The 19,674-nt window shown below is 47.3% G+C and overlaps 3 protein-coding genes across 4 annotated transcripts; 2 read left to right on the top strand and 1 right to left on the bottom strand.

Annotated features, from left to right (window-relative positions):
• Nucleotides 1,964-6,015, top strand: LOC8058471 (probable magnesium transporter NIPA4). Its single transcript, XM_002441075.2, has 9 exons — nt 1,964-2,568; nt 3,273-3,329; nt 3,418-3,508; nt 3,613-3,773; nt 3,896-4,023; nt 4,129-4,266; nt 4,432-4,524; nt 5,289-5,394; nt 5,474-6,015. Exons 1-9 carry the CDS (start codon nt 2,400-2,402, stop codon nt 5,614-5,616), a joined length of 1,086 nt encoding a protein of 361 aa, XP_002441120.1. The 5' UTR covers nt 1,964-2,399; the 3' UTR covers nt 5,617-6,015.
• LOC8076980 (cytochrome P450 71A1) lies at nt 6,037-9,944 on the top strand. The gene has a single exon (XM_002441074.2). It carries the CDS (start codon nt 7,273-7,275, stop codon nt 8,872-8,874), a length of 1,602 nt encoding a protein of 533 aa, XP_002441119.1. The 5' UTR covers nt 6,037-7,272; the 3' UTR covers nt 8,875-9,944.
• On the bottom strand, nt 14,738-17,998 carry LOC8058470 (amino acid permease 3). 2 transcript variants are annotated; one of them, XM_002439780.2, is made up of 5 exons: nt 17,857-17,998; nt 16,913-17,020; nt 16,538-16,771; nt 16,306-16,399; nt 14,738-16,197 (listed from the first exon to the last, which is right to left on the bottom strand). In XM_002439780.2, the coding sequence occupies exons 1-5, from the start codon at nt 17,981-17,983 to the stop codon at nt 15,174-15,176; spliced, it is 1,587 nt and encodes a 528-aa protein (XP_002439825.2). In that variant the 5' UTR covers nt 17,984-17,998; the 3' UTR covers nt 14,738-15,173. The 2 variants fall into 2 exon arrangements, with proteins under 2 accessions (XP_002439825.2, XP_021303615.1); XM_021447940.1 differs by lacking the exon at nt 17,857-17,998 and adding an exon at nt 17,203-17,825.

Genomic DNA, 19,674 nt, shown 5'->3' with positions numbered 1-19,674 from the left:
CTCCATCGGTTGTCGAAGTCATCGGTTCATGTCCAAATCTATCCAACGTGGCATAAAGAGAGTATGGAAAACCTTTTCACTAGCGTTCAATGAAGCGTTAGTCTTGCTCACCTTCCGAGAAAAATTGTCTCTCCACCAGTTCTGCTTTTCAAGGGCATGCACACCGGGCACACTGCACACTTGTTTTGCGTCCACGTGTGCTGGCGATTTCGATACACTGCTATGAACGCCCTTAGCGCACGATCAGGCGGTGGACGAGTGCAGCCAGCAGTCCTGAACCATCACGCGCCATTGCAGCCCGCAACCGGCCAACCGTAAGTCCCATTGTTGTGCTAGGGGTGGCGTTGATATGAACTAAGGCCTTGTTTAGTTCTAATTTTTTTTTTATTTTCAGGATTATAGCACTTTTATTTTTATTTGACAAACATTATCTAATCATAGAATAATTAGGTTTAAAAGATTTATCTTACGGTTTACAGGTAAATTGTGTAATTAATTTTTATTTTCATCTATATTTAGTGCTCTATGCATGTGCCACAAGATTTGATGTGACGGAAAATCTTGAAAAGTTTTTGGTTTTTGAGGTGAACTAAACAAGGCCTAAACAAGAAACTACTAATTGCAGGAGACGAGGAATGCATCTCGAATCTCACATAATCCAGCTCTATGAATCTATGATGGAGTCCAACTTCTTGGAGGTCGGCGATGGGTCCCTATGCTCCACTCACCTCCTCGTCCTAGCTCACCTCGCTATTATTGATTCTTGATGATAGTGTGATATATGCGGGGCCTACATTGCTCGCCTCCATGTCTAGGTAATTTGTCATTGCCGCTCTCAATGTTTTGGGGTGTGCTTGGGGGGTTGTGTTTGAGATTTTAGCACACATATTGTATTCTCCTATACGCTGGAGTCCATGCCTTATCCTTGGAGACGACAATCCTGTATAATATCAGACGACCACTTGGATTGTTATCACAAGACAACGATCTCTTGGATTCTTGTGTTGCGCATGAGTTTTAGAGCAGGTACAATAATAAGCTTATAATAAGATATAGACACTCAACACCGACACGTTGTATGTGCCCTTAGTAGCATAGATTAGCATTCACATCAGCTACTAATCACAGTTAGGGATGATACGGTGAATATGATTAGCAACTCAGACACCGTGTTTGGACATCGAAAGCGTCACCCAAGTGAGGATGAGCTTCTCATCATGATCCGCGAACTGAGGCCTTGTTTAGTTTACCCCGAAATCCAAAAAGTTTTCAAGATTTCCTGTCACATCGAATCTTGCGGCACATGCATGAAACATTAAATATAGACGAAAACAAAAACTAATTACACAGTTTGTCTGTAAATCATAAGACGAATCTTTTGATCCTAGTTTGTTTATGATTGGACAATATTTGTCAAATAAAAATAAAAGTGCTACAGTAGCGAAATCTGAAATTTTTTCGGAACTAAACAAGGCCCGAAGAAGGAGAAAAAAGAGCTAGAAAAATTAAAAAAAAAAACTCAAGCCACCCGGCGAGAGTTACAACTTCCAATGCTGCGACATGGCAGCTAAAATAAATCTATTTCCAATCCATTTTTTTTTAAAAAAATAGCAAATACTGTAGTTATCATATCATGATATGCTTTATGCCTACCAAGAAAAGCTATTCCTTAATTACAAAGGAAAAGTGCGGGGTCCTCAGGCACACAATGCACTGGATCATCCCACTTCACTTCTCTCGAGAAATCGCTCACGGCTCCTCCCATCGGCCGCCTGACGTCGCCGTCTCCCGGAGACGCGGACGCGCACAAAAGTGGCAAAAAAAACTTTCAAACCCACCGCGTCCCGGCTTCCAAATGACCAAAACCCACGCCACACGGTGCGCCCGGCAAGGGCAAGGCAGCCACGGCGCACGCGACCAACCACGCCTACACCTCCCTACCCCACCAGGCCCAAGCGCCGCGCGGCGTGTCCAAGCCAGGAAACACAAACACCCAGGCGGCCAGGCCTCGCGGAGCGGACCCGGGCACCCCTCGCTCCCCCCCGCATCCTGTCGACGACGCCGTCGTCGTCGTCGTCGCCCGTCGACCCTTTCCCGCACAACAGCCCTGCCGCTCTCCCGCTCCATACGGTAGCTAGCCTAGCTTCTCCGACACAGCTCAGCACCGCGCAGCCCACGCGGGCGAGACGAAAAAGAGCTGCCGTGCCGAGCCACCAGCAGAGAAGAGCGAGCGACCACGCGGGCCACTCCGCCCCCTTTTCTCTCTCTCTCTCTCTTCGCCTCCGGATCTCGCATGCGCGGTGGCCGCCGCCGCGCGGCCCGACAGAGGGGAGGGCGAGGAGCTAGTTAGCGAGGGGCTCTGACCCGGCCTGAGTGCTGGGCGGCCGGCCCGCGGCGTGATGGGGGGAGCGCAGCTGATGGGGAGATGGGTGGAGTCGTACACGGGGATGTCGACGGACAACATCAAGGGCCTGCTGCTCGCGCTCTCCTCCAGCCTCTTCATCGGTGCCAGCTTCATCGTCAAGAAGAAGGGGCTCAAGAAGGCCGGCGCGTCCGGCGTCCGAGCAGGTGAGGGCCCCTCCCTTTGGGCAGCCGCAGCTCTGCCTCTGCCTCTGCTTGGGACTACGCTTTCGTTCAGCAGGATTCGACTATGCTTCCGTTCGCTGCTGGTGTGCTGGGCTTGCCGCTTAGATCTGAGATCCTTGGATCTCTCACTAGTGGGGGTGTCGGTGGGTCGGAGCGCCGTTAGGACTTAGGGGCTTAAGCATGCAGTGAGGTGGCAGCGGTGGTGATAGTTTTAGGTCGTGTGATGTTGGGAGCTGCTCTGTTGAAACTTGAAATGTACTTCAATCTGTAGTTGCTTACTCGGCATTGGTCCCAGAAGATCACTAGCAGTGGCAGCGTAGTTGATTGCTGACACGTTGGTGGTGGGGCGATGCATTTTTGCTAATGCTGCTGTGAATTAGTTACTTGTAGTTCCTATTGCTTCCATGATGCTTTCACGTATTTGAAAATAGCATGCATATATGGAATGGCGCGAATGGGAAATGTATCAGTTGCAAAAGATATGTGAGTATCCGTTTTGTCGACTTGTGCCACTAAGACTTGAAGACTTCCATTGATGCTCACTCAGCCATGTACAATCAGACTCTGTCAATAGCTAGTGAATTGTATAACTTTTGCATAGCCTATTTTGCTTCAATCCTGCTAGATGGGTTGCAACATTGTGTATTTCCCTCATTAATTACGCTTTCTTTTCTGATTTTCATCAGGTGTTGGTGGCTACTCGTACTTGCTTGAGCCACTGTGGTGGGCAGGAATGATAACAAGTGCGTCTCTTCCTTCTGATGAATAGGGCTCTAGCATATTAATCTTGTTCCATTATTTCGTACTAATGATATTCGTGCTCCATCTCAGTGATTGTTGGCGAAATCGCTAACTTTGCAGCTTATGCATTCGCTCCTGCTATCTTGGTCACTCCACTTGGTGCACTTAGCATAATTATCAGGTGAGAATCAGACTAATATGTGTTCTCCAATGGCAATTGGTACGTCAACATCCTTTACCGCTTAGGGTTCTGCAAATCTTACAGTTTTGGCGTGTCTCATACAGTGCTGTTCTTGCCCATATTATGTTGCGGGAGAAACTTCATATATTTGGTATACTTGGCTGTATTCTTTGTGTGGTGGGTTCAACAACAATTGTGCTTCATGCCCCTCCGGAGCGTCAAATTGAGTCCGTGGCAGAAGTGTGGGATCTTGCTACCGAACCAGGTACTGCCTTCCTCCCAGATTTGCTACCTCATGAGTCAAAACATACCAGTTTGTTAGACATTACTCCTTGACTATGAACATACTAATTTATCAGGTACTAAGGTTCAAATTATGTCCTGCAGCATTCCTATTCTATGCAGCTGTTGTGCTTGCAGCAGCTTTTGTGCTCATATTCCATTTTGTCCCTCAGTATGGTCAGACACATATCATGGTATATATTGGCATATGTTCTCTTGTCGGATCTTTATCGGTAAGCTTCTCATGACTAACAGTTATTTTCATGTGAATTCACGTAGCTATTCTCAAGAAACTAGGATATAAATGCTCTCCTTATGCATTTGTCTTGGTTTGCCAGGTCATGAGTGTCAAAGCTCTTGGGATAGCCTTGAAGCTGACATTTTCAGGGATGAACCAGCTAGTCTATCCACAAACATGGGTGTTCTCATTTGTTGTAATCTCATGCATTGTAACACAGATGAACTATCTGAACAAGGTATGATCAACACTATGCCCATGTACAGTAACCTGTAGCTGTGTCAAGAGAAAAGTTTTTTTTTCTTAGTGGTTAGATCGTTTAAAAAATAATCGCAATTTGGATACCTTATGCAATTTTCTTCTGTCCTAAAATTTTTCAACTTACTAAAATTAAATTTTGCAGGCCCTTGACACATTCAACACTGCAGTTGTTTCACCCATATATTACACAATGTTTACATCCTTGACCATCTTGGCTAGTGTAATAATGTTCAAGGTAACAGATTCTGACCTTAAACATGTTTGTTTACACAATTCTGCACCAAACTTTGACTTATTCGTACTAAATTAATTTACTAATCCTGCATAGTCTGAAGATTTCAGTCAGTACACCGTATATTAATCTTTACTTTGAATGAGTCAGCTTCTGGTTTTAATGTCAGGCATTTTCATCATTGTGTGACGATGATACAGTTCAACACACTAGATTAAACTTAAGTAAATACTTAATGTTTGCAAAATTGTTGTGATCGTGTTGTGACCTGTGAGATGGCACGTTTAAAATTTCAGTCTTGCCCCCATTAAAGTTTCCATCCATCATGAAAAAAGAAATCTGAAATCTGTTAAGTCAGTATTACTGTATTAGTAAAACAGCAAAAAAAGTGAAGACTCGAGTGTTAGACAGATATGTTAGTCCTGCCATAGGCGGGCTTTAAGCCCATCACAGTTTCTATAGATTGATTCTACTCATAATAGGCAAGAATATCTGATAGTGGTCCTGTTTCCATAAACCACCCTAGGTCTCCTTGCCTATATATGTACATGTATACCATGGCCTATAATCAATCTACTGTTTTCCCGTGCAATTCCGTTGCTTTAATGGAAGACCTGTCAGATGTATCAGCCATGATAGTATCAGTGTTGAATACATTCTCGAGAAAGCATAGTAGAAAATATTGCTACATAAGATGAACCATCATAGTGCACCAGTGAACCCCCTTCACAATGCTTTGGTACTGTTTTCATATTGATTGCATGCAGGACTGGGATCGTCAAAATCCAACGCAAATAGTAACGGAGATGTGTGGCTTTGTTACAATCCTTTCTGGGACTTTTCTTCTTCACAAGACAAAGGATATGGTGGACGGTATGTCTACCTTTACATTCCTTCTGACCTGTTACCTGTAACTACCATGCTCATAATGTCTTATCGGTTTGCATCACAGGTCTCCCACCAAATCTACCGATTCGGCTTCCTAAACATGCGGATGAGGATGGCTATGCAGCTGAAGGAATTCCTCTCAGATCTGCTGCTGATGGTATTCCGCTCAGGTCGCCAAGGGCTACTGATTCATTTCGTTCGTCATGATGTCCTGCTGACATTTGCAAGTACTCAAATTATGTGGTTTCAAGGCTTATACCCAGCAGCCGTCAGTCCTATATATACATGGGAAGGGAAAAATAACCCTCCATTCACTCAGTTGGATACACAGCGTAGGTGTTAACTGTAGGATTCAAAAGGTAACAGCTCGGCTCCCCTCTTGTAATTTCTGAGGCATTGGTACAGAATTTTGACAATTATATCATTTATACTTATCCGTGTAAGATCACCAGGATGACCAAGAATCCAAGTTTTGGGTTATATGTATACCGCGGTGAGCCATATAGGTTATATCTTGAATTGTTGTATTCTTTCAACACAACTCGCAGAATATAGCAAGAATTGAAGAAGCACATCATACCATTAAACATGCATTTTCCAGTTTTATCTGAACACTTGATAATATATACTAGCTGTTTCGTCCTTCATTGCTTTGCCATTAAAAAGTGCAAGGTGATGAAGCAGCCCATATATTTGGATGCACATATGTGAATCCATTCCTGACGTCCAAGAGCAAGAATTCGGCATATTCTCGAATTAGTCGGTTGTGGGTTGTGGCGTCAGGTGCTGTATCCTCTATCCTGACGTCAAACAATCAAATTACCCATTTTGGTAAATTTGCGTTTTAATTTCAGCAAATTAATGGAAAACGAAGACAATAATGTCTTTTACCTTATTATAAGTGCCGTCGCCGGGCACCTATAGGCTATAACTCCATCGTTCAGGTTTCAGACTATTTTTCCTTTAAAATAATATAAAATAGAAGCAGAGTTGTCCAAAACGCAAGATGACCATCCGAAGTGTATAGCGATGTCTTTCTGACTTTCATACTCGAGACTCACTGGAGCCATGATCAGATTGGTCAGCAAAGTCTTCATTCAACCTCTTTGGCCCACTAGCTGTTTCAGTTTTTTTATGCTGCACCTCGATAAATACCCAATAAATAATAAATATGCAAAGATAGAAAAGAGAAGTCAGGTGTTAATTTTTTTTAAGATTCTTTGTCACATCGAATTTTTGGACATATGTACGAATATGAAGCATTAAAAATCTGTTTGGCAGGACTTCTCTTTGGCTTATGCTCTGGCTGCCAAACGTTTTCTAGAGAAGCCGTTTTCAAGTAAAAAACAGAGGAACTAGAGCTATTTTGACAAAGCAATAAATTATAGCTTCTTTAAAACAGCTTCTGCTTCTCTAGAGGAGTTTCTCGTGAGGAGTCCTATCAAAAATATAGATAAAAAGAATAAATAATTTTATAATTTGTCTGTAATTTGTGAGACGAATTTTTTGAGTCTAGTTAGTATATGATTAGATAATAATTATTAAATGTAAATAAAAATACTATAACAGCTAAACCTAAAAAATTTCACGAACTAAACAAAACCTCAATATTGTTCCTTAAAATGAAATTATTCTATCGATTTTTAAGGAAAAAGAAAATATAAGTATCTCTGTTCTAGATTACTAAAGGTTTATTTGGCAGAGCTTCTCTTCGGCTCCGGATCAGTCTCCTTCAGATAAGTTAAGTTATGTCAAACGTTTTTTTTCAGAAGCCATACCCTGTTAAACAGGGCTTCCACAATTCAGCTAGTACAGAGCTGAGTGCCAGAGTGAAGCGTTCTTGCAACAAGCCGGTCGATACACATGGAGCTCTCTTCCCTGCTTCTCCTCCTCCCTTTCCTCCTTGGCTTCTACCTCACCAAGGTCTGGGCCACCGGCCGGAACGCACGTCGCCTCCCTCCAGGTCCCCGGGGCTTGCCTCTGATCGGAAACCTGCACCAGGTGGGTGCACTCCCCCACCGCGCCCTGCGCGCGCTCGCCGCGACGCACGGCGCGCCCGACCTCATGCGGCTCCGCCTGGGCCAGGTACCCGCGGTGGTGGCCTCCTCCCCGGCCGCGGCCGCGGCGCTGATGCGCGAGCACGACGGCGCCTTCGGCACGCGGCCTTACTTCCGCACGGCCGAGATCCTGACGTACGGCTTCCAGGACCTCGTGTTCGCGCCCCACGGCGAGCACTGGCGGCACGTCCGCCGCCTCTGCTCCGCGCACGTCCTCAGCGCCGTGCGGTCGCACAGCTTCGACGGCATGCGGGAGCGGGAGGTCGCAGCTCTGGTGCGGACCATCAGGGAGCGCGCGGGCGGCGTGGTGGACGTGAGCAAGGCGCTGTACGGCTTCGCGAACGGCGTGATCTGCCGTGCGGTGTCCGGGACCGGGAGAGGGCTGTCCCGTGAGGAGGAGGAGGGCCGGAGGAGCGAGCTGTTCCGGGCGCTGATCGAGGAGAACACGGCGCTGCTGGGCGGGTTCTGCGTCGGCGACTACTTCCCGTCGCTAGCGTGGGTGGACGACGCGTTGTCCGGCGCCGGCGCGAGGGCGTGGAGGAACTTCAAGCGGTGGGACGATCTGCTGGAGAAGGTGGTCCAGGAGCACGAGGCTAGGCGGCGCCGCCGTGGTGACGGCGACGGCGAGGAGGAGGAGGAAGAGGAGGAGGATTTCGTCGACGTGCTGCTGGCGCTGCAGGCGGAGGAGAAGCAGGACCACGACGGGGGCTTCGAGCTCACCAGGGACGCCATCAAGTCGCTGCTGGCGGACATGTTCGCGGCCGGGACCGAGACGTCCTTCATCACGCTGGAGTGGGCCATGTCGGAGCTGGTCAGGAACCCCGCCGCCATGGAAAAACTCAAGAGTGAACTCCGCGCAGCGCCGCCCGGCAGCACCACCGTGGCCGCTGGACGCGACGACGCGCTTGGCGCGACGACGACGGCGACGCCCTACCTGCGGGCCGTGGTGAAGGAGACCCTCCGTCTCCACCCGCCGGTGCCGCTGCTCCTGCCCCGCGAGTGCATGCGCGACACGACGGTGCTGGGGTTCCACGTGGCCCGTGGCACCCGCGTGTTCGTCAACGCGTGGGCCGTCGGCCGCGACCCGGCGTCGTGGAGCGCGCCCGACGAGTTCCGCCCCGAGCGGTTCTTGGAGGATAGCGAGGTGGACTTCCGGGGCGCGCACTTCCAGTTCGTCCCGTTCGGGGCCGGGCGACGGGTCTGCCCCGGGATGCAGTTCGGGCTGGCCACCGTGGAGCTCGCCCTGGCGAACCTGGTGCGCCTGTTCGACTGGGCGCTGCCGGGCGGCGCGGCGGCGGCGCCGGGGGACCTCGACATGTCGGACGCGCCCGGGCTTGCCACGCCCAGGCGGGTGCCCCTCCAGCTCGTGGCCAAGCCAGTTCTAGGACCGGAGAAACAGACGACGTAGCGTTCGTGTGCCCGGTGCGGCGCCGTGTATGTCCGGTTCTTTTTGCAAAAAAAAAAATAATAAATCGCAACAATAATTTGTGCCGTGCAATGCCTTCGAGGCCGGACTTTTCTTATCCTTGTGCAAGGTGATCCTGTAGGCAATACATATTACCACGACCGCTCATTGCAATTTGCAAGAGAGCATGGGAGTTTGGCAAATTGACATCACACGCATGCAACATACCACACCTATCCTCGACGTCAGCTATAGAATGTGATATTTGAAACCATGACCATATTGCCATTGAGGGGTGTTTGGGCGACGGTGGTAAGCACATCTGTATCCACCTACGGCTACGGGCACTATATAGGATGTGATGCTTGAAATGAAACCATGACGAGTTTGGTGGTGAAAACTCGACGGTGGTAAGCACATCTGTATCCACCTAGGCTACGGCTACGGGCACTATATATCCAGCTGCGGGCCGTTTGGTGGTGTTGCTGATACTGTTTCTGTGGTTGCCGCGGATAGGAGATGGCCCAGGTTCCTTTCAGAAAGAGGAGATGGGCTAGGTTGATACATTGCATGTAGGCATGTATTATGTTTGCTTGTGCGACGGACAAAGCCCATGGCCTAGATCAGAACAAGATTAAATGGGCTGGTTGGGCCATGGAACCGGGAGGAGTGGAGTATCTCTTGTTTGTATTTTTTTTAGTATATTCAGCCGTAGCTCTTTCAAGTTCAAAGGTTTTGGCGAATTGATAGGTCAGCTGGTTAGTCCCTTGTCCCTAAACTTGCCTATTCAGGTTTAAGTCTTTGACAAAGTCTTGACACGGATATTCGCATTTTCTTGGATTTATTTGAGAATTTAACAGCGCTATGCTTTCAGTGATAGCCAACGTTCTCGTCGACAGCGAGGCGCCTGTGGTGATTTCATGAATCTCAAGATGTGTTGGCTCAGTCTATCGGAGGTCCTTATAGGGGTAGGGTTTGCATAGTGTGTTCATAGAGGTGAGTGCGTGTGTTGTACTGTATAATTCTCAAAAAAAAAATCAAAGGTTTTGGCCTTGTTTACTTCCACCCCAAAATCCAAAATTTTTCAAGATTCCCCGTCACATCAAATCTTTAGACGCATGCATGGAGTATTAAATGTAGACAAAAATATAAACTAATTGCACAGTTTTGTCAAAATTTACGAGACGATATTTTTGAACCTAGTTAGTCTATGGTTGGACAATAATTATCACAAACAAACGAAAGTGCTACAGTGTTGCGAATTTTTTTGCTTCGGGAACTAAACACGGCCTTTGTGGTGGTTGGATACACCAAATTCGTCCTATTTTGATAGTTAGAGGGTGTAATAGTTTCTAAAACATCATTTGGTAAATTGATGGGTCTTTCAAGTGACTAAAAAAATTGAGAGCATATTTGTTGGCTTTCTCCAATAGTTTTCAAAATCTTGCTCATAAAAGATATAAAATAATTTTACATCAGAAATTTCAAACTATTTCTCACCAACCACTTTTATAATTTTTCCTTTCTTGTACATTTGCATCAGGAGCCCTATCCTACTTTTTTTTTCTTCCACACATTCTTCCACCTTTAGATTGTCACGATGATATCTGCGTCTATATATCCACACGTGGGGGTGCTTTTTTTCTAAGGACCAAAAGATTGGGATGGTTTAAGGTTGTTGGAGATTTTTAATTTCAATATTGCCAAAATTTCTAAATTGGGAGGTTGCTTTTGGTACTCTTGTGGCTCATTTGGTTGGAGGGTAATCGAAGAGTTTGATGGAAAGGGGGATAGAAGTATAGAGGACCAACTCCCACTAATCAATTCCCTACGAAAGGGGTGGTAATTGGAAGAGAATTCTGCTCTTAATAAAAGAAACATACATCCATCATGATTTGCTTTATAATTTTCCCATCAAAATCCCTGCACCAAATAGAGGATATGAAGTCCCTCTTCAGCTCCCCTCTTATTTTTCTCCATGAACCAAACAAGGGATTGGGACTAAAAATCAATTTCCCACCTTAACTCCCTATATCAACTCCCACCACTAATTACCATGTCATTTCCCTTTAGTTGCCAAACGCACCTTTGAAGATGCTCTTGTTATAAAACATGTTGCCAGCGGTTAGGATCTTTCCCTCTCCGTCTCTCATGATCAACATAGTAGATGAAAGTAGAAGAACGAATAGACATAGGATAGGGAGACTATTCTTTATTCCTCTGAATATTGGTGATTACAACATAAATCTCACACGTATATATAGTCCTGCCAAGGCCTAAGAGTTTTGGTAAAAGCCCACATACAAACGGACTAGGATTAGGATTAGAATTCGTCCTTCTCCTTTCCTTCTAGGATCAAGTCCATATGTTTTACAACAGTTCTTACACCTAGTTTCGTAGTTATTTGGAGATGAAAAAACAAACTTCCGTGTGAGTTGGTTAAAAATAGATTGGACCAAAAATTTTGTATATATTGACAACACAATTTTTACATTATTATAATATATACATATTTCAGTTTATATACCCAAATTATAATTGTGATCGTCGGATAAATAAAGCATAAAGGCACCACGATCTTTGCAATGTTTCTGAGTCTAGAAATATTAAAGGAGGTGAACCATCATCTCCTTAAAAATCGTGTACGCCTCTCCAAGGTATAAAAGGGACATGTTCAGAATCAAATGTCAAGGGCGCGCAGCACGTCAAAGGCAAAAACATTAGAGAAGAACCATCGCACCATTTTCTGACGACGACGAGTCACAAAAATCTGTTTTGGAGCAAAATAGATACTCCACATTTTCAGTTCACAATGTAGTAAGTCGTACTCTGAAGCCGTTCTCTTTCAGCACATTGCATCGTACGTACTATATCTACTACTAGCGCATCGATCGAATAATAATGCATGCCGTCCAACCCTCATCTCATCGCATCTCACAGTAGAAAAACAGTGCCGGTCGGAATAGCGTATAAACACCATGCATCTGTCAAAAAGCAAACAGCAAGCTGCAAGCAACGCATCCTGTACTGATGGGATAAGAAGGGGACAACGCAAACGGTTAATCGATCCCCTCCCCGATTAATTCCGCTCCGGATTATTCCAAGTTGATTGTTACGCATATATCCGATGCTGTCCCAGTCCCAGTCCCACCTGGGCTAGCTTGGCTCTCGCTTTCCCGGCCAAAATAATGCAGGCCAATCCAACCCTTTTGACCTTTATATCGCGGCCGTCATAATACTTTTCCTCTTTGCGCTTTTGTTCGCTGCCATGTGAGCGCACATTCTCTGGCCCTGGTTTAAGGTTTCACATCAAGAGCAAGCACTGAACCACATACCAGGCAGGAGTGGCAACATCTTGATGCTTTTTCCGTACTAGCTAGCTCAGCTGGTCGCCTGGCCCACTCATCAGTGGATTAGTGGGTAAGTAGTACTTACAGTCTGTTCACTTGGCTGATAATATCCATGGCCGAAAATATTGTTGGTCTAGCCCACTTATCGGTGGCTAAGTAGTTGCTCCCGCTCATACAGGTGTTGTTCATTCCAGGAATCCACTGATCCAACAATTCACGTACTACACCAGATCTATTTTTGCTTGTTTTTCTGTGTGTCCACCTCGTGATTGCCGACGATGTGGCATCCATCTATAATCCGGAGTAGTATGCAGTTGCAGTCGTTGCGGGCTGCCGACAGCAACCGCCAAGTGCGCGCGAACTGAACGCGATCGATCGCAGGGAATTCCCAATCGCAGCATCCCGCTCCATCGATCTCGTCCACCTCCTCCGGGATACAATGATACATGCACGCTTTTGAGCCATATATTGCTTGACTGAATCTTCGGGGATTCTTCCCGGAATCTTCCCTTCGCCGCCACGGCGCCACCGTTGCCATTATCAACCGAAAAAGCTTGACCTTAATGGCGGCGTCCATACTTTCTTTCTTTATTTCGTCTAATCTAATCACCAAAGGAGGGCAAAAAGCAGGGGCGGAGGCCGCCGTCTGATCCATCCATCCGACCAGTCGTGGTGGCCGGGGTTGTTCAAGGCTCCCAGCCCCAGGGGGATCCTCCGATGCTGACACGGCGGCACGAGGGAGATCTGCTGGCCCCGGCCGGGTCTTTCCAGCCCTCGTGGAACGTGCTTGGCTGCTTGCTGCCGCGGAAGTGGAACATGCACTACTACCAGGGAAAGAAGAAAACGAGATGTATGCCACTGCCGCGAAAGGCGAAAACGTTCCAGTGCCTCCGTCGTCGTCGTCGTCGTCGTCATCGGGGGCTTCTCTCGTCGCCTCCTCCGCGGCTCTGCGCGAGGGCGGGCGTGTGGCTGCAACGCCGCCGCGGAACGTACCGGTACCGGTGCCTCTCCGTCGTCCCGCCATTGCGCTGTCCGTGTTCCGTCCGGCTCTTGCTCGCCGGGAGCCCGGGGGACCGCGAGCCAGTTGCCGGTGTAACAGAGGAGCGCAGCTTTTGGTCATTTCTGATCAGTGATCACGCACATCAGCGTCTGCATCATCACGTTGCTCATGCTGTGTACCTACCGGCTGGCTACCGGGGAGTGAGAGACTCCCTCCATGGCTCCATCCCAAATTATAAAACGATTTGAAAATTATTAAAGAATCAAAACATCTTTTTGCATAAATCCGTCGTGTAGTGTTGCTCTGGCGTCTAGTGTACAGTGTACAGACGATGCTCCTCCCCTTTTGCTAGTTGGGACTTGGGAGAACCATCAACGTTTCAAATATTCGGCCTGTTGGTAAGGAGGTACGGCAAAGTTGTCTAGGCCACGCGTTTCCACACGTCCACTTTTAGGATTGTTTAGTTCCCAAAATATTTTATAAAATTTTTCAGATTTTTCACCACATAAAATTTTATGGCACATACATAGAGCATTAAATATAGATAAAAACAATAACTAATAATTAAATAGTTTGTCTATAATTTGCGAGATAAATTTTTTGAATCCAGTTAGTTTATGATTAGACAATATTTGTCAAATACAAATAAAAATGCTACGATGCTCATTTTACTAAAAAAAATTTGGAACTAAACAAGGCTGCGCTTAGGACCTTGATCAACTGTTTCATGTCTCGTCACGTCAGGCAATACCTGAAAGACCATGATGCAGGTTGCTCCCTAAGGCAAGTTTGTCTAGCTAATAGTAATAAGCAGCGTCCAAAAACATTGATTTTCAGTACCTGTTTATTAGGGCCTTGTTTAGTTCCAAAAAAATTTTGCAAAATTTCTCAGATTCTTCGTCACATCGAATTTTTAGACATATGTATGATTTAGACAAAAAATAAAAATTAATTGCACAGTTTGGTCAGAATTGACGAGACGAATCTTTTAAGTTTAGTTAGTCTATAATCGGACAATATTTATCAAATACAAACGAAAGTGCTACAGTATCGATTTCTTAAAATTTTTTAGAACTAAACAAGACCTAGAATTTGTTGTCGGGTATGTCTGGCAGGGCAGCAACCCAACATGCCCTAAGCCGCTTGTATATTATTAAAATAATAAACCATTCAACAGTTTATATATGTCTATTTTAAGTATCAAGTAAATGTGCAATATCTTTCTTCTATACACACGCAAACAAAAATATCTCTCTATTCAAGCTCTTGCATAAAAATGATGGATTCTGAAATTTTGCCCTTGAGAGGATGTTTGGCAATACTCCACAAACTCCACCGTAGAACAGCTTCACAAAAAAATTAAAGTTTGTGGAGCACCTCGTTATCTTTTTTTCCTTGAACAGAGTGCATTGAGTTAAAACCGTTTGGCTAAAAAATATAAAGCGAAGCAGTCCAAAACATCTCATAAATATCATGAAGAAAATAGCTCAAAGTCTGAAATTCTGTAACCATGCCATGTAAGAAATTGTTGTAGAGTCTCATATAGGAACAAGCACGTGTTTTTCCTTATGAACACAATTCTTGCACAGAAATTTTACATGAGCTTTGTACCGACAACTTTGCATTTGACTTGGCAACACACACTACTACTACTACTACTATTTGATTTCTCTTGATTCAGTAGCCTTTTCAGTTAACCAGATCATCACAAACAATGGGAATTAGCAAAGGACACGGTAAATCAGCGATGCAAGCTACGCATCACTAGAACACCGTACCAATAATCATCTTTTTCTTTTCCTTTTCTTACCGTGTGATAGTATAATTAATTAATGCCTAGTTTAATTAAAGACTGCACATACTAGGCGCCAATTAATTAGTCATCTGTGCATGCATACTTCAGTATGTGTTTTGTCTGCACCGAACGACGATCGATCAGTCATCAGTACACTTCAGTAGGTGGTGACGAAGGGTTTGTACACTTTGAGGTCAGAGATGATTCCGGCGACGGAGCCCGCGGCGGAGGCGACGGTGATGATGAGGCAGCCGAGGCTGAGCAGCTGCAGGCACACCCACAGCGTGCTCCACCTGGGCACCTTCTTCTGCACGATGTACATCTCCACGGGGAAGTAGACGGTGAGCGGCCAGAATCCCAGCGCGCCCAGGAGCCCAACCACGTCGTTGAAGAATGGCAGCAGCATGGACACCACCGTCGTGGCCACCACGAACGCCGTCCGCCACGTGAGCCTGAACAGGTTGAGCTTGTAGCACCGGCCGGCGGCCCCGGCGAGGGAGAGCGGGACGTCGACCTCGCCGGTGATGTAGCTCGACTTGGGCCACCTCTGCTGCGCCCACTTCTCGACGAAGGCGAACAGCGGCTGGCAGTAGACCTGGTAGGCGCCGACGAGGTGGACGACGATGGCGGCGTTGGCGACGTCGAGGAGCCAGAAGGGCTCGTAGAATCCGAAGCCCGTGAGGAGGTTCCCCGGCGCGTTGTCGCCGAAGGCGGCGTAGCCCATGCACCCGCACAGCATGTAGAAGAGCGTGGTGACGGCGACGCTGACGATGGTGGCGCGCCGCATGACCTTGGACTCGGACGGCGGCGGCGCCCGGATCGTGTCCTGGATCTCGATGAGGATGAGCGAGTAGGAGTAGGCGAAGGCGATGTCGCCGAACGCCTGCAGGCTCCGCCACACCTTGTCGAGCGGGGTGACCGCGCCGACGCTGATCCCCGTCAGGCTGCCCTGGACGCCCTTGTTGGCCACCACCTGGACGATGCCCAGGCCCAGGCCGATGGTGGAGTAGGTGAAGGACATGACGGCAGCGAGGATCGACAGCCAGGAGATCTGGTCGAAGTCTGGGATCTGCGAGAAGAAGATCTCGGCCACGCCGAAGATGATCATGTACGGCGTGCTGGAGATGTTGCACGGGTCCCCGTGTCCCTCCACGTGGAAGCAGTTGGCCCTCTTGATCGCCCTGTGTGGATGTACACGCAGCAGCACACGTGTCACACACCAAATTAAGCTGATGAGTTCAGCTCGGCTCGAAACAGTTCGATTTCGTGGTCTTTTTCTATGTACTCACAGCATGCTAATGGAGGCGGCAATGGTGTAGCCGATGGCGACTCCGACGATGTTCGCGTACTGCAGGAACCCGCAGAGCTGGACCTTGATGCCACCTGCTCGACGAAACGACCGACAGGGGAAGGAGAGACAACGAGAGTCAGCTCTTGCTCTGCAACATGCCAACAGCGGCAGACAGCCAAGAATGGCATGCGTGCGTGCGTGCGTGCGAGGGGGGTTTTTTTCGCACGTACTGAGGTTGGCGTTAACCGCGTCCATGTAGGTGTAGTTGCGCTTGCCGGTGCAGGGGTCGCCGGAGCGGTAGCAGTCGGCGAGCAGCGCCGACGTGTAGTAGGTGACGAAGGAGAAGAGCAGCATGACGGCGGGGCCGGCCACCCAGCCGAGCTGCGCGATGGCCCACGCCAGCGACAGCACGCCGGAACCTATCACGGCGGTGATAATGTGCGCGCTCGCCGTCCACATCGTGCCTTCATGACAGACCATGCAGAGCATCAGGTTTTTTTTTTGCATCTATCTGAATCTGATGAAGAAGAAGCACGGCAAGCAGGCGTAGCATGTATAGCTAGCTGGCTGCTTGTTTGCCGCCGCAGGCCGCTAGCTCTCCTTACCGGTGCGCTTGAGGCGACCGTCGTCGTCATAGCACTTAGAGGCCGCCGTGTGACCAAGCTCTATGGAGCTCTCCTCCATGGTCGCCGGGTAGCAGTGCTCCCCCATCTCTGCACCGGTTACAAATACAACACCCGAACAGTGAGACGACTGCAGCTAGCTAAAGCACACAGAGAGAAAGAGAGTTGGATAATCGTAGGGAGACAGTCACAACGCTAGCTACTAGTTGGTGCTCTAGCTAGATGAAGTGCTCAGCAACGTGACTGACGCAGCAATTTATATAGCCACGCACCGATCGACAAGACGATCAAGCTGCTGGAACGTGCTGAAACACACGGAATTAGACGTAGAAACGATCGAAGCGCGCAGGAAGACGACTCGGCGTGGAATTTCAGAGTCAGAGGCGGCTGGGCGACGACGACTGCACTCACTGAGCTCTATAGGCTGTAGCCTTCCACTCCACTGGCTCGTGGTTGGCTAGCTGGTTGAAGTGAGTTGTGGGTGATTGCGGCAATTTTATAGCCTGTTGTTGCCTGGAAGGTGCGGCGACCGTGTCCTTGTGTGGGTGACCACGGCCAGGGTATCTTGCACTTGCACAGTTGCACGCAACCATGCTTTTTTTTCAGCTTCCGGGGGCATCCTGTTCCTGCCGGCTATCTTTGGGGGTGAACTTGATGTATATGGGAAATAGTGTTATACTGTTGTACTGCTGGGTATTTTTGCTGGCTATCTACGGTATATAACAACTTGCTTGGATGCACCATCCCGATCAGAGATCTGTCGTCTCTCACGCGGAGTGGTGGGGACAGTGTCCACTGACTGACACAGAACAAGACCTTGCAAGAAGACCGCATTGTTCACACCAATGCAAGAGATATAGGATAAGATTGCAACAGCGGTGCACGTTCAAGCACCACATGCCATGCGTGCTTTGACGAAGAATTACCTTCGCAGAAGTCACCTCCTTCTCCTGCGATCCTCTTGCAACAATGCAAGAAGAGCTTTTGGTAGCTTGAAGAGAGAAAGCGAGCTGCTACAACTTCAAGGGTAGATATGTTGCTGTGCTGTGCCATGTATGCAGGCTGGCCAGGTTTTTATAGAGGGTGCGGTGGCAGGCCGGCCTGTTAATCAATCAAAAGGCCTAGTGCCAGGGCAGGGATTTCTGCGTTGTACGTGTAGGATCAGTGAACGACGGAGAAGCTAGGGACGGAGGGCGCTGAGGCGTTGGCGCCCCACGGCCTCTCTCTCGACCACCCTTTCCTGCCCGTGGAATAAGTTCCGCGAGATCGATCGAACAAGTTGAGGGGCCACTATGGATCGTATCAATAATAATAATAATAAGAATAATAATGCACTGTGTCATCATATGTACTTGTAATTTTATCGCGCGCAGCAAATGGAAAGACTCTGCCGCGTCGTTGGTTTTGCGCATTTCCGGCGCGTCTCGAACAGGTGAAGTAAAGACCACAGAGGCATTTATTCCATCTACAATAGTCACTACAGGAAAATTCTACTTTACCCAGAGCCGGTATCTTTACTTTGCCGAGAGCTGTCGAGTAGACTCTCGGCAAAGAGCTTCCTTTGCCGAGGGCCACGTCACGCGCTCAGCAAAGGGCTCTTTGCCGAGAGCCGAATGCAGGCTTTCGGCAAAGAGGCTCTTTGCCGAGAGCAGCACACTCGGCAAAGGCGGGCTCTCGGCAAAGTCCCTGTCCACCAAACGCCAGCTGCCGGCGTCCTCTTTGCCGAACGCCAGGTGGCAAGGCCCTCGGCAAAGCAATCTTTGCCGAGTGTCTTGGTTGGCTCTCGGCAAAGTATTTTTTTTGGTTTTGGAAGCTCAGTTTTTTTTTGTGCTTTGTGTCACTATTGCGAACTATATTTTAAAGTTTCGAAGAAATTTGAGTTTTTTTGTTATATTTAACTGATTTATTTTGTTTTTTTTATGTTTTGGGATAACTCAAATGTGAACTACAGGTACATGAGATAACGCAACCCAGTGCTTTAAAAAATGATATTCATGGTATTAGGTGTATTTTGAGTCCGTATGCAAGACCTCACATGAAATCTCGACCATCTCGCTGAGGTAACATGTCGAGTTACGTGCGCGAAAAGAGGATTAAAATTATATAAAATTCATACGAAGTTCGAAAATCACGAAACTTGGTGATGCGTCGTGTCATCGCATGTGGAAGCTATGATTAAAATTTGAGAAGATTTGGAGCAATGTGATCACATGTGGAGATGTCTGGATTTTAGACATCCGACGTTGCAGCTTGCTCCAAATCTTCTCAAATTTTAATCATAGCTTCCACATGCGAATGACACGACGCATCACCAAGTTTTGCGATTTTCGAACTTCGTATGAATTTTATATAATTTTAATCCTCTTTTCGCGCACGTAACTCGACATGTTACCTCAGCGAGATGGTCAAGATTTCATGTGAGGTCTTGGATACGGACTCAAAATACACCTAATACCATGAATATCATTTTTTAAAGGAATGGGTTGCGTTATTTCATGTACCTGTAGTTCACATTTGAGTTATCCCAAAACATAAAAAACAAAATAAATCAGTTAAATATACCAAAAAACTCAAATTTCTTCGAAACTTTAAATATAGTTTGCAATAGTGACACAAAGCACAAAAACTAAGCTTCCAAAACTAAAAAACTTTGCCGAGTACTGCGCTAGACACTCGGCAAAGCCTTCTTTGCCGAGGGCCAGGCCTTCTGGCTCTCGGCAAAGATTGTTTTCAAAAATAAAAAT

This window comes from Sorghum bicolor, chromosome 9, assembly GCF_000003195.3.
Source record: "Sorghum bicolor cultivar BTx623 chromosome 9, Sorghum_bicolor_NCBIv3, whole genome shotgun sequence".
Taxonomy (NCBI): Eukaryota; Viridiplantae; Streptophyta; class Magnoliopsida; order Poales; family Poaceae; genus Sorghum; species Sorghum bicolor.
Note: the sequence above shows the minus strand (reverse complement) of the source record. Positions and strands in the feature narration are given on the sequence as shown.